Genomic DNA, 13,858 nt, shown 5'->3' with positions numbered 1-13,858 from the left:
TGCAGGTGAAGGTATTCTGCTTTACAGCATGTGGATATGAATATTAGGGTCAAGAAACACCTCGGTTCACAAGGCAGGGGAAAAATCTGCCCTCTGATAGGCATTACTGTTACTAGAGGGTAGCTCTGCTGTGAAATGCGATTGCCGGAGGAGAATTGTAGGTGCTGCAAAAGAAACGGATGCACAAAACATCCCAGTTCCTCCTTATTTTAATCCAGTGTCACCAATGATTGAGGCAGCCACCGAGATTTCCCCCAATGGACAAAGGAAACAAGCTGGCCCAGCTGCTCAAGGAAGGATGCTCTGATAGCTTTGGTAATGGCGACGAGACTAAAGGTTGCTGTAGAAAGCTGCAGTCCTTAGAACACGGTCTATTTCTCATTTCTTTGACCCGTGACATTTCTCAGTCAATACGGTATCCTTAAGGAGAAGCTTGGGCAATGGAATCGTATGGAGCAGAACGCAATCTGTGCCCATACTGACGACTTTACCCAGATCTACTCCTAGTAAATCAAAGCATCGCTTCTTCAATGCACTCGCTCCTATTCAAACATCCTCAAATTAGTTGTGATCTTTAATCTCCTTCCCTGCAATGTCACCCCTCGGCTGCTTGCCTCTGAACGATGCCGTCCCACGTATCGGGGTTTCTCTTTACTAAGCAAGAAGCGCTCGTCTCACAGTGATGGTTTCGAAGGTCTGGTTCTGATCAAAGCGGTAACAGGAAGGCTTAAGCGTTTTCGCTGTCACGTCAGCTTTACAGCATGGAAGTCTACGGCTAGATTTGCATTAATATTAAGGACAGGCTTAAAAGCTTTCTGCCTTTCAGAAGAATATACATGTTCTTGGTAAAAAATTTAACAGGATTCAAACAATGCGTACCAGATGGCAAACAATACCCCGTTCCACAAATACATTCGCTCGTCTGTACTTTTCCTGGCATATTACCTGGGTGAGACACAGCAAGGCACTCAAGCAGAAGGTTATAGCTCCGGAACGGATCTGACCTACATCGCAGAAGTAGAAACATCAGTTGTCTTGTTGGGAGAATCACAGCCAGCAATTGACACAGTTTTACGGTCTGCTAATCCAGTGGCAATATATCTGTTAAGTGGGGGAAACAGCTTGACTTATCATTGCCACATAGGGAAGCCCTTTGGGCTTTGAGCTGTGTTACCGCTGGCACTGGATGGATTGGGTAGGTTTTATAGTTAGCACCCTGAGCATAGCCAGCCGTTCATTAATTGAGGAATACAAAAAGGAGGAACCAGAGACATTGCAGAGGATGGGATGGTTCTTCTGACCAAGGTTGCTACCAATTGTGATGGAAAAACTCATCTCCACATTCCCCCCATATTACTATGCTGTCTCAAAAGTACCTTAGATGTGCGATTTAAAAGTGAATTGGGATGATTTTTTGTGATGTTTCTACTCCAGCTAAACCTTTCCACGCTCTGCAAATCGCATCTGTGATGTTGTGGATGTGGTTCTTCTCTCCTTAGGTGTTCCTCTTTTGTTATGTAACAAAGCCTTGCTATGCGAGAAGCGGGAAGTGGGAAAACATAAATATTCATCATTCTTAATGAACCATTTATTTCCGCACTCTTAGTCGAAGGTAAATTTACCAAATATGCATAGCTAAATGAATTAGTCCTAATAAGGTTTAAATCTTGTTCAGTTTCTGAGGCTTACACAACGTTTTCCATGCATTTCTCAGCAGAGAGAAAGGGAGGGAGGGCAAAGAGGTGAGGAGGGAGAAACCAAATTGACTCCCGAGGCTGTTGGGGTGAGAACAAAGATCTGGCATCAACTGTATAAATAAACATGAGAGCGTACGAAAGTGGTAATGGCTCTAGTAATATATAGCTTTAATTACTATCACACACAAAAGAAAATCTCAGCGATGGATTGACTTCTGCTCCAGCTTTATTAAAAAGTGAATTGCATTCCGCAATGCAGAGCATCGTATTCCTGAGCAACCCTCCCTTTTTAGCAATACACAGTTGTAAAAACATATCTATAAAGGACAGAAAAAACAGCCCTTCCAGTATGTGAAGTGTGTGGTCACACACATGTGGAAAATCATCTTTCCTTTCGCGCCGCTGAACGAGGTGGCGGGCAGCCCGGGCACATCTGAGCCTTTATCGCAGAGGCACAACCTAAGAAGTACTGAGGGAAATCCGCTCTTCTCACCTGGAGAGCTTCTTTATCTGGGAGATGTGAGCGGCTGCGTTTCCTCGCTGCCGTGCGTGTGGCCACGGCTCACTGCAATCCTCCTTTATCGGGGCCTTTTTCAGGTTCTCTGTGCACAGAAGGATTGCTGAGCTACTGAATTATCAGCTCCCAGCTCAGTACTTACAGAGCGTGCAAGGAGAGCACCAAGCAAGCGTGGCTCTGGCATTCATCACCAGCACTCAAGAGAAAAGCCGAGCAAAGAATAAAGCGAGAAACAACAAACCCCCCCCGATCCTGCTTCCTCAGCCCTCCGTCCAAGAGATGGATTGTTTCTGAAAGAAGGGGAAAAAGAAAAATAAATTACAGCAAAGGAAGCAACAAGGAAACAAGCTTTGCGCAACAGGATTTCCTGCCGGGACCTTCGGGTCACAGCCACTGGATGGAGTGGTCTGAAGGCTCCCTGCTTGCTGACTGTGGGGTTTCTACCACTTATGGGGCTGTCCCCGGGGGCTCAGGTTGGTAATTTGTACATATCTTTCTCATGCTCAGGAAATTCACGGCGTGCTTCCAAAGGCACGCATGGAGCTGCAGGAGGAGGAAGGAGCCCGGTGCGGTTTTTTTATTGCTTTTATGAAAGTAAATAGCTGCCATAGTTTGGGAGACTGGCAGCGCATGACCCGCAGCCTCACGTCTCTATCTCTGGATCTCTCCATGAACGCTGAGGGCAATTTTCTCTTGGCTGTTCTCACAGCTGAAAGCTTAGGCAGAACTCGCTTAGTAAAAGCTATTACCACTTTTGTACAAAGCCTTGCTTTTGTGTTCCCCACCAATTCAACTTCAAGCTGTCATCTCGAATAACAGGGGAAATCCATTGGTGACTTAAAAACTTATAGTTTGATTTTAAATGAGTTCAGTTTATGGCAAGAGAGGCTCATAGGAAACGACCTGCACGCCAGGTTCGGCCTCACAACACGCGTACCAGCCTGCCAGGTAACACATCTGAGGGCACCCAAATTGCAATCCCAACTGCCTTCCGCCCAGCTTCCACAATATCACTGGCATATCTCCATCTCGCCAAGAAAAAAGCATGAAGAAAGAAGCAAAAAAAACCCTTGCTAGCATTGGGCTTGCCTATTTATACTGCAGTCCTCCCAGATCAACACCTACACAGCGGGCAGGGCTCCAGCAGCATGTTAATCAGAGCTCTGATCTGGAGCGGTTTTAACTCTATGCTTGCCTTATATTTAGCAAAAGATAGAAGAACTTCTTCCCTTTTCCCTCCTTCACTTTTATTTAACAGCTAATTCGTGTCATTCTCTGCCTCTGGTTTTCTGGATCCAGTAGCAATGTGTCGTCCAACACATGGAGGCGTCCCAAGGCCAGGTTGGATGGGATCCTGGGCAGCCTGATTTAGCGGCTGGCAAACCTGCCTATGGCAGCGAGGTTGGAAGTGGGTGATCTTTAAGGATCCCTCCAAACTAAGCCATCCTACGGTGCTGTGATCCTTTCAGAGTCCAGAAGCAATATGCTGTCGTTAATAGGTTAATGGTCAGACTAGATGATCTTAGTGGTCTTTTCCAACCTTAATTACCTTACGATTCTATCCTCAAGTGCATCAGTCTTTTAGTTGGACTTAGTTCACAGTAAAGACAAATGAACAAGGGAATGAAATCAAAAAGGTGTCCTCTTCATAAAGGTTATACGATGAAAAGTCAAGCACCAGACCCAGTCAAAAGAATAGACAAGAAGATGGCACATCAGCATAAAGCAACAACAATTTAAGGAATTCATCTGCCTGCTTACGAAAACAGGTTTAAGCCCTTCAGACAATAAGCAGATTGCCTACCACGGTGTAATTGTCAGCATTCTGCGTGCGGCGTATGAGTGACCCGGAATGCAAGCTCTAATCACAGCTGTGCCCAAGGTTCTTCTGTGCCCAAGGCCATCAGGTTCCCAGGTGGACCTCAGCACCTCCAGGACCTCAGAACCTCATGGACCGCCACTGTGCCTGATGCGCTCCTGGCACCCTGCTTCATCAGTGCCTGGGGTGAGGGTGGAGTGAGGCACCGTGTTTACCCAGGGCTTCATAACGTACAGGAAGTCAGCAGAGGAACCAGCAATTTTCCCCACCATCCACTCATGGCTGTAAAATCTTTACTCCGTAGGCCTGGAGGGGGGTGTTTGTGAGCTCCCGCTTGCTGGAGGCACGTCTGGAGCAGTAGCATGCTGCCTTGACACTGGCTCACTGGGACCTCCTGCAAAGGGGTGTATTTAACTCTCAAGATGAAGTGAGCTGGGTTTACGTTTCCTGGGGTTGGGTGTTTTGGGGAGAGCGAACACAGGGTTGAAATCTCCAAACCCAGGTGCTGATGCAAAAAGGGATTTCCGAAACTAAAGATGTGCGGAGCCGTGGTGTTTGATCTCTCTGTTTATACCCCGGATGGCTTTTTTTTTCCCTTCTTTCAAATGCTGCAGGGACAAACAGAGAATTTCTGCATGTCTTCTATCTCACCCCCCTGAGCACTACTAAGGTAAAACTACTGCACTTTCTCTCTGTTACTAATAATAAGACTAAGTAGGATGTTCCATACTTTAAAGGAAAACCATGGAGATGACCTGCCTCTTCTGTCACAGCCTCGTCCCTCCTTTCCTAAGCAACGCAGCCAGGCAGCGGGATCTCATCTTTACGACCCGGCAGCCTGTTTCCAGGACTGAAGTTCTCCAATGCTGTGATTGCACAGCTTTGAAACGCGAAGGAGGAGGTGAGGAATATGGGTGTCTGTCATCTGCACTGTGTCGAGAACACTTAAAATAAATGTAAACGATGCAGAAAGTAAGAAGAATATCACAAACATTTGTCCCTGTAAGTTTTGTTGTAGCTTACTTTGACGGCAGAAGAGGGCAAAGAAGCGAGGCTGGAGACAGAAGCTCAATCAGCATCTCTGCGCCGAGAGTTTCCATGCATGAAAGGTCCATGGAAGAGTTCAGATATATTCAGTGATGTCTTTCAGAGAGACAGAGTGGTGACGGAAGGAATCTCTGGGGCACGCAGCTCCATCGGCATCTTCAGCAACGCGTGTCCACACGACATCCCTGCAAACTGAGCACTGCCCATGAATTCAGAATCAGGTCTTTGGGGGCTGCTACCTCGATCTAGAACTCAATCTCTCATCCCTCTAACTAGCTGGAGGTTTTCTATGGAGAATACGCAGCAATTACATTCCTTTACTTCCTTACTTTAAAAGATTTCTTTCTTCTGTTGGAGCGTAGTTTGCAAAGAACGATAGGCACAGCATGAGATGTCGAATTCTTCATAGAGCCAAGGGTCTCCTCCTGGAAGCTGGAGAGCATCCTCAGCTTCTTCTGAAGTCAACATAAGTAGCGCTGCATAGCACAGGATTAGGCTTGAAGAAAGCGAGTGTAAAAAGATAATTTGCATTTTCTATGTAAACTAGAGGCAGTATCTGTATTGACAGATGGAAAGCGGTTTGCACCGAGAATACAAACACTGTAAAGGATTCTGTGCTTTCGCATGCATAAAGGATTCCTTGATTCCATTCTGCGGAGTGGGCCAAATCCTACAATGCTTGTCAGAGTTCCTGCTCACACTGTGCTGGGACAAAGCTCCTATCCAGTAAAAGCACGGGGACACTGCACACCAAAGGCAGCCCCTTGGAATTTTGGATCCTCCTTGATAGAGCGACGAAACCAACTTGTGCCCACTGCACATCTGGGGAGATACCGCCCAGGTTTGGTCTTTCCAGACCTACTATTATGAAACAGCAGCTCTTGTGTTCCACACGTCCCCAGAGGAAACACCAACAGACTCCAGGCCCAAGGAGAGAGCTGCAAAATGCTCAGATGTCCTACTTTGCTAAAATAGAAGAATGAATATGTATGTGGGAAATGGTGGTGGTGTAATAAAGGACATCGCTCGTGATGGGCCCTTACCTTCGGATCAGGAACTCAACTGGTATCTCTCGCTGGAGTGTTAAACATAGGAGAGCCGCAAATCCATACGTCGGAAAGGATTTGGGGGCAGTCAGGCCTAGAAATGAAAGTATACATTAAACTTTTACGAAGTCATAAAGAACACCCTGATGTTCTTTATATATCTCCATAGGCAGGTAACGGCGATAACTTATCTGATACACCAGAAGGGCGTTTTACCCTTGTGCCAGCTTTGCCTTATCTCGCTGGGACTCGGCACACATCTCCACATCTACTAATGCATTTACAAATTCGTCGAGGGCACGTTTTGCATTCTTGCCCCACCACATTCTTTGGGATCAAAGTACAAATCGCTCTGTTTGGCCTGGGCAAAACACAGAGCTGTTTTGCTTACAGTGCTTCTCATCAGCTGCACACCTGGGACACGGTCCTACACTCCTCCTATCCTCCCTTAAGCAGTTGAATGATTAACTGCATACAGTAATAAAACAAATAAATATCCAACTGGAAATATCATTGAGAGAACTAAACCTGTGGATCCTTCTGAGTGACATCCTGGCTGTTGCAGATGTGCAAAAATGCATTCAGCCACCGTGTGGAGCTATTAATTCTCCATCAATACCTGAGAAACTAAAGGAGTGCAAAGGAAATACAGACCCCATCTATCAAACACGGATACAAAATGATCACTCTTTGAAAAGGACAGCTGCGATACCACGTCCTAAATGCAACCATTGCACCCAGCATTCCTACGTTGGGTGGATAAGTGGAAGATAAGGGACTATTTCTTTCTAGGGCTTTAGAGACATTTCACTTCTGCTGTTGCAGGATTACGATAAGGCTCAGGGTGGAGTAATTAAGCTTCTGGGATGGGAAAGGGGACGGCAGGTGGAGTCCTATGCCTGTTCAGTGCAGAAGAAACAGAGTGTCATTGAGGCCAAAGAGTGCTGATGCCCAACCCTGGTGGGGAGTCGCAGATTGCCACATCTGTCGTTCTGCCTGCCTTGCTGAGCCCTATGGAGAAGTTCTATTGACTTTTCAGGCCACACGTAGGGACTGTGGGATTCTACCTGCGGGGATATCAGCAGATTGCTCTGAGGTTGACAGCACTTACCATAGAGGAACCTTTCCCTCACCACCATCGTTCCCTTTCCACAGTGGCCTGCTGGGGTCCAACACGCTGAAACTCAACTCGGGCATGGTGGGATGTCCCTGCTCAGGTGCATCAACCATCTGACAGAGGCATCTCTTCTGCTGTGTGCATGCAAGTCTGCGGTGTGGAAGGGAAGGATCCAGGCAGGAGAGGGCAGGAGGTTTGTTACCTAAACAAAAGTTCATCAGTGAATCAAGATATCCCCACCAACACTCTGACATCACACCCCGTTTCCCAAATTCAGCACGTCCCTGTGCAAGGTGGGAAGTGAGTAACCGCAGCAACATGACCTCTGTGGGACAACACCAGAGTGACTCACAGTGCAGCAGTGAGAGCCCATTGGGGCTGTTCCTCACCTTCTTCCCCTCAAAGCACCCCTCTCGTCCTGCAGTGGTCCCTCTCCTCTGCTGCACAGGGACTGTGGCTGCCCCTAGGCTTGCAACAGCATCCACGCTCATGGGTTGATCCCTTTCACCTTCTCCAACAGCGGGCTGAAACCTGCAGCAGCTCGGCCAGGCTCTCCATACAAACCCCTGTAGAAGCACGCAGACATTTGGGACAGCCACAGACTTCACGGTACGGTGGATCACTGGTGATCCTTAAACCACAGTTTACCCATTGTTCCCAGTCACTTACCCCTTTAGAATTAAGGGGCTGGAACAGAGGACCTGACGTCATATGCAGGGAATGGTTGTTATTCCTGCTATTCGAGAGTGGCCATGAGTGCCTGAATCACACAGCTCCGAGCTGTTGAGCACTAATGGTCACATGAGGTGTGGGCTATCAGGAAAATTACCACATTGCCTGTATGCCTTGTAATGATTATCTAATCGTGGCGCTTTCCTGGTGACTACAGGAAGTGAAGGACGGTGCTAAGGTAGGTGCCAGGTGGATCCAGTGTTGGAGTGTTTGAGTGAGATAAACTATGGGGCAGCTGGTTCCAGAGCTGGGCAACTCAAAAAGGGCACTGCTTATAGGACTCTGATGATGTTTTCTATTTCAGCTCCTTTTTAAAGGCTTCTCCCTGTGCTCTGCCACGCTAAGGAGCATGGCTTCCCCCAAGTGCATTGCTCAGCGCCTTCTGGGCTCCTCTGCACCAGAAAGCTTCCCCTGCAGATAACGTCCCTGATAACCATAGTTACTGGAAGGCTTAGTTACATCCCTAAAGCACCTTGAGACAGCCTGATAGAAGCTGTTACAGGAGGACAAAATAGAATGACATCAGAACTATCCCACGGTGAGGTCCCGTCTCACTTATCTGGTGACTCACCCGGCTCGCTCCTGACGGGATGGACGACGTGCTTTGGAATTCCAATAGCCACAGGTACAACCTGCTGTTGATGAGGCTCCATCGAATGCCTGGCCAAGCAGCTGGTTGCACGTGGAGCCAGAGAAACAGTGCTTCTTCATGCTGTTTACCACTCTGCAGCAATAACTGTAGGAACACAGAGAGAACATCACAAGGATGGGTTTGTAGGCAGGAAGAACGCTGCACACTTCAGAGCTGTGTCCTGCAAGGCTGAGCCCAATGGTTTCTCAGCCATCATTATTGAGTGGCTTTGATTTATCTAAAGCATCGATTACAACAAGCCAAGGAAACTCAGCACTTCACCTGGGATGAGAAGGGATGGTAAATGGAGGAGAGCCAATAACTGCAAGCTGCAGTGTTTCAATCAGTACTATTGGGGGACTGCATGGCTAGGCCTCCGGTTGTGGCCACCGTGATCCAATGTGACAGGGCACATTGTGTGTCCCAGCCCAGGGAGGGGCTGCAGGGTTGGACTGTGGCACGTCACGCACATGGAGGGTGATGGGAAAGCAAAGGCAGAGAAAATGAGGCTGACACAGGCAGAAGGATAAAGGGCTTAAAGCGGGCTTGGGGCTGCCTTTAGAGCATGAAAGAGCACTGATCATCCTCCTGATGATCAAAGAGGGAATTGCTGTAGCTGCACTGAGTGCATAAGGAGAGATCTCGGCTATACCCAACGCACAGTGCTGAATGCAAAGCACCTATGTGCATACAGCAGTGCTGAACACCACTAACCTCGAGCCCAGTTTACCAAGGTGCCTATTGGATGTGACTCAGTGGGCAAGCCCTCCATGAGCCTGACACACAGCCCTCCCCTGCATCCTGCCAGGCAGCCACACACCGTGCTGCCAGCATGGCAGCCGTGCAAACAGAGGGACACCACGAGGGGCTGTGATCCTCCTGCTGTGCAGACCCCTCTGAGGGGCAGATCTGGGAGAGCTTCATCTTCAACTGATCTCTGTTTCTCAACCATTTTATAAGGGACTCCCTAAATACCTCCCTGAGAAAACAACCTACAGTTTCACTTTATTTTCCCCCTTTTTTAAGGAATTGAGCCAAGAAAATAATTATTTGCTACAAATGAGAACGAAACCAAACCGTGAAGGTTTTCCCATCCCTCCATCTGTTTCCTTATCTGCATGTGAATTTGAAGTTGTTGGCTTGTTACTCCGAGCCACAAACCAGTGCCCTTTGAACCACAAAGGCTTTGCGCTCCGAACAGCATTTCTCTGTGTCAATTATTGCCGAAAGCCGCAAAGAATGAAATCCCTCCTCTTGCATCCCATGCAATGTTATTTCAAAGAAGGCTATAGGAGATGGAAGCAGACAGAGTTAAACAAGGCACCGAAAACAAGATGACATTACAAAGAACTATTTTAAAAGGTCCAATCTGGGTAAAGAACTATAAGAACTCAGTGGGAAGAGGAAGGTGTTCCCCCATACAGAAGAGATGACCAAACCGACACCTCCCACTCGCCCTCCGTGTGCCGTCACCTCTTATCAGGGCTTCCCAGGAGCTGGCTGCAGTGGAAGAGTGCTGGGAGCCAATGGGTGACGCATGGCTGTGGGCAGGGCGGGCGGAGCAGGGAACTCACCTGCAGCCAGGAAGGTATAAAAGGCTGCGGCGTGCGGCCGCGCGGCCACTGGTGCAGAGCAGCTCAAACCCAAAGGGAGCCCATGCAACAGGAGAAGGTTGGGAGATACAGAGCCTAGCCGGAGAGAAGACTCTTCGGGGTAGCAATCAAGAGCCCAGAACATGCTTTTCTCCTTCTACGCTGCTCTTTGAACAGGTATTTATAGCGTTTAACCTGCTGTTCACCTCCTTGATGTCTGCTCCAGGGCACAGCTACAATGGTAGCAGTGTTATAGGGCTGGTGCTGAGCTGCAGGGGCTTCCACGTCTGGTTTTATGGGGGTGGGAAGAAGCTTTCTAGAAGTCATTGGGAAGCAAAAAGTAACTTTACTCGGTGCATTAGAGGGAAGCAAAAAGTACTTACCTTAGTAGATTTGATGCTGGGTGGACACGTGCCAGCGGGACGGCTGGGCTCTGTTATGGGATGGTTTAGTTGTGGTGCTCCAAAGTTCTGGTTGGCAGTGGTGGAAACAGATGCACGGGCTGAGGAAGAGCGCTGTGACCGCAGGGGACTGAATTGTTTGTGTTAAAATAACCACACGTAGTGAGAGAAATTTGCTACCAAAACAAAAGCAAGGTTGGGCAATGCAACGGTAGCATCCGCCAGCCTCAGCCAGTCTGCCATTGCGTGGTCTTCTTCAGATAGGTTATGGAACGGACATTCGTGGCGGCGTAGGGGTCTGCAAAACAGGATTTGGTAAAAGCAAAAAGAGGATGAAAAAGAAAATGAACACCAAAAAGAAAACAATGGAGCGAGGGCTTTCCTGTGCCTTTGTGCCAGCCGGGCTTGGATTTCTAACTCTGTAACTCATCAGCATCTGCCAGATAGTGCTAAAATATGCAGGCTGAGCTGCAGCCAGGGAAAGAGACAGACAACAAATATTACAACTTGCTGAAAAGCTCAGATAAAAAAGCGTGGAGTAAAGATTAACTCGAGGAGAGGCTCCGGAGAGCGCGAGAGAAGCAATAAAGGAAGTATTTAAGCCAACACTTTGCATCGACAGCAAAGTTTCCCCCCATAGGCGCAGTCCGGGAGCTTAACATTGGTCTTGGTTGTGGCAGTGCTAGCCACGATTATGGAGATTATGTTCATGCATAATGGAGATGTTCCTGTGCAACCTTAGGAATAGGCAGTTCCGATCCCTTACATCAGCCTTCTCGCTAAGACACGGAGTCTGCTGCAGCCCGAGTTGCTGAGCCACTGCAGGATGGACTGCAGGCCTATAATTACAGAACATTTCTGACTTGTCACTGGTAAATCTCCCAGCACAAAGAATCAAGCCCAGCCAGTTCAGTGATACGCCCTCCAAAAATGTTCCCCGGGCACACAGCAGCGTGGCCAGCGCTGAGAACTTCCTCCAGCCAAACACTTGCTTTCGGGGATAAGCACTCTGTATCTAGAAAGCCACGCACCTGGTATCAGAGTGTGCTCAGAGCTGTGTTTCCAGCCCCAGATAACTGGAATTCAAGGTAATACCCAGATTGCTGGAAGGCTGGAGGAACTCGGTTGTAAATCAATTTACTGGAGCTGCCGTATCAGCCGCTTAGCTCAGGGCTCTTCTTGCACACGGAGAGAAAGCAGATGGCAGCACACTGCAAGGCTTGGGCTGCGCTGGCTCTCCTCCAGTGCTGAGAATAGGGAAGAGCTGTGCTTTCCTGGGGAAAGCAGAGCAATAAGGAAACGCTGGCAAATTCCCCCTCACTCTGGCACAAAAGCCATTTCCTCCAACAGTTGGGTTCTTGCTGTGTCACGGTGACAAGATAGAATAAACTCGGTGAGATAGGAGCATTTCTTCCCTCCCTCGGTCCAGCTGCTGCATGGAAGCGTTCAGATCCCACTGTGCACCCACAGCCCCATTGGTGCAGCCTGGCAGCCCCAGAAGAGTTTCACCCCGCTGCTGCTCCACCACTGAACAGTGTTATCTGTCTCTTAGGCCTCACCATAGTATCTGAGTACCTCCCAGCCCAATAGACTGCTATAGGGAGGTCCACGCTTGACCTCATGGAATCCTCTGCTCTGCTCCCTGCTCAGGTATTGGGCAGCACCACCCAGGGTAGGTCCTTTACGTTTTCTCTGCCCAGAGCGAGGTCTGGGGAAAGGCTGAAGCCATCTTTAGTGCCAGGGTGACTGTGGTGGAAAGGCTTTGGCTGGATGGCGGATCTCTGGATGGTGAATCTCTGGTGGCTGCTTGCTTTGCAGGTTGGTTATCTTCATCTCCGTCACGCAGCTTCTAACAGGCAGCTCTAGCAGTGGTCTTCCAGCCTCTGGAGGCATCGCAAGCCGTGAGCTTGCTCTTCAGTTCTCTTGTGGGGTTAAAGATAGGTCTGGTGATGGATATCTTCGCACTGTTTAATACTAAAGCTGTGGTTGTCCTTCTCTTGCAGAGTCTCCCAGGGCTCTATTCATCTCCTCGGGCTCCATCATGTCGTGCTTCACCCACCTATGGCACTCCAGCACACCGGACTCTCCCACCAGCCCGGTCCCTGCATCTCCACATGAAATCCCCATTCCCATCAGCCCTATCGTTATCACCTCACCAGTGGACAGCAAGAGGAAAGCGAGGTCCCCAACCGACAAACCGGGCTCTCCAAACCCAACATCCCCAAAGCCGGCCTCCCCCGTCGAATGCTCCATCTGCTTCAACACATACGACAACACCTTTAAGACCCCCAAACTGCTCCAATGCTCACATGTTTTCTGCCTGGAGTGCGTGGCCCGCCTGAGCAAAGGCCTGCCCCCCAACCACCCCGAGGACCAGCTCCCCTGCCCCTTCTGCAGGCAGCTGACCAGCATCCCACTGGAAGGTGCCCCAGCCCTGGAGACCAGCAAGGAGCTGATGGCCACTCTGCCCCCCGAGCTCCAACAGGAGAAGGTGCTCTGGATGGAAGGCACCAAGCTATGCTGCCGGCAGGCCTCAGACGACCCTGAGAACCCAGACTCATGCATCTCCATTGACGTTGCCATGAGCAAACCCGAAAGCCCAGAGGTCCCCCCGACGGGGCTGGTGGGGAGGCTGTCCCGCTGTGACATGTGCGACGATTGGAAGCGCATCGTCCTGCTCTCTGCTCTCATCATCATCCTCTTCTGCATCATCCTGTGGCCGGTGCAGTGCGCGCTGAAGACGGGGAACCTCCGCTGCTTCACGAGGACTGTTGCAATGAGCAGGCCAGAATATCTCCCCTCAAAACACACCACAACAGCCACACCTGTGACACAGCTCCCGTACCTGTAGCATAACATTGGCACACCCCCCAAGAACATCCCTCGGTGTGCTTGCAGACCCCGTGGTCCCCACTCCCATTCTGTGCCCACACTTGAATGCATGCACTCACTTCCAGTGGCCCAGTTATGCTCCCAGGAGCTGCCTCAGTTTCCTGCTGCCAAACTCCATGGAAATCTGAGCCTTCAAAGCTGTTGCAAAGGTGTGATGGGTGACTGCTAAGCTTCTTGGACTGTTTGCCCACAGGCTGGATACCTGGTGACAGTGGCTGTAGCTCCTTCCAGCTCCTTTGGGGAATAAAGGGTTCTCTTCATGGTTATGCCAAAGAGGAGCTGGGCTTGGGAGAGTAGGGACATATCAGAGCTGCAGAAGCAGATGAAAACTAACCTTATTCCACCTGCTCGAAACATTTTGGTTGCG

The 13,858-nt window shown here is 49.3% G+C and overlaps 1 protein-coding gene across 1 annotated transcript; it reads left to right on the top strand.

Moving 5' to 3' along the window:
• The first annotated feature begins 12,219 nt into the window (after positions 1 to 12,219).
• RNF223 (ring finger protein 223) lies at positions 12,220 to 13,450 on the top strand. Its single transcript, XM_072354571.1, has 2 exons — positions 12,220 to 12,271; positions 12,603 to 13,450. Exons 1-2 carry the CDS (start codon positions 12,220 to 12,222, stop codon positions 13,448 to 13,450), a joined length of 900 nt encoding a protein of 299 aa, XP_072210672.1.
• The last annotated feature ends 408 nt before the right edge of the window (positions 13,451 to 13,858 follow it).

The sequence above is a fragment of the Excalfactoria chinensis genome, chromosome 20, assembly GCF_039878825.1.
Source record: "Excalfactoria chinensis isolate bCotChi1 chromosome 20, bCotChi1.hap2, whole genome shotgun sequence".
Lineage (NCBI taxonomy): Eukaryota > Metazoa > Chordata > Aves > Galliformes > Phasianidae > Excalfactoria > Excalfactoria chinensis.
The sequence above is the reverse complement of the archived record's forward strand: the minus strand, read 5'-3'. Positions and strand labels throughout refer to the sequence as shown.

Bases quoted from the DNA above. Each gene is read 5' to 3' on its own strand.
- RNF223 (XM_072354571.1), top strand. From the start codon at position 12,220: ATGGAATCCTCTGCTCTGCTCCCTGCTCAGGTATTGGGCAGCACCACC. The intron at 12,272-12,602 runs GTAGGTCCTTTA...CTTCTCTTGCAG, and splicing joins ATTGGGCAGCACCACCCAGG to AGTCTCCCAGGGCTCTATTC.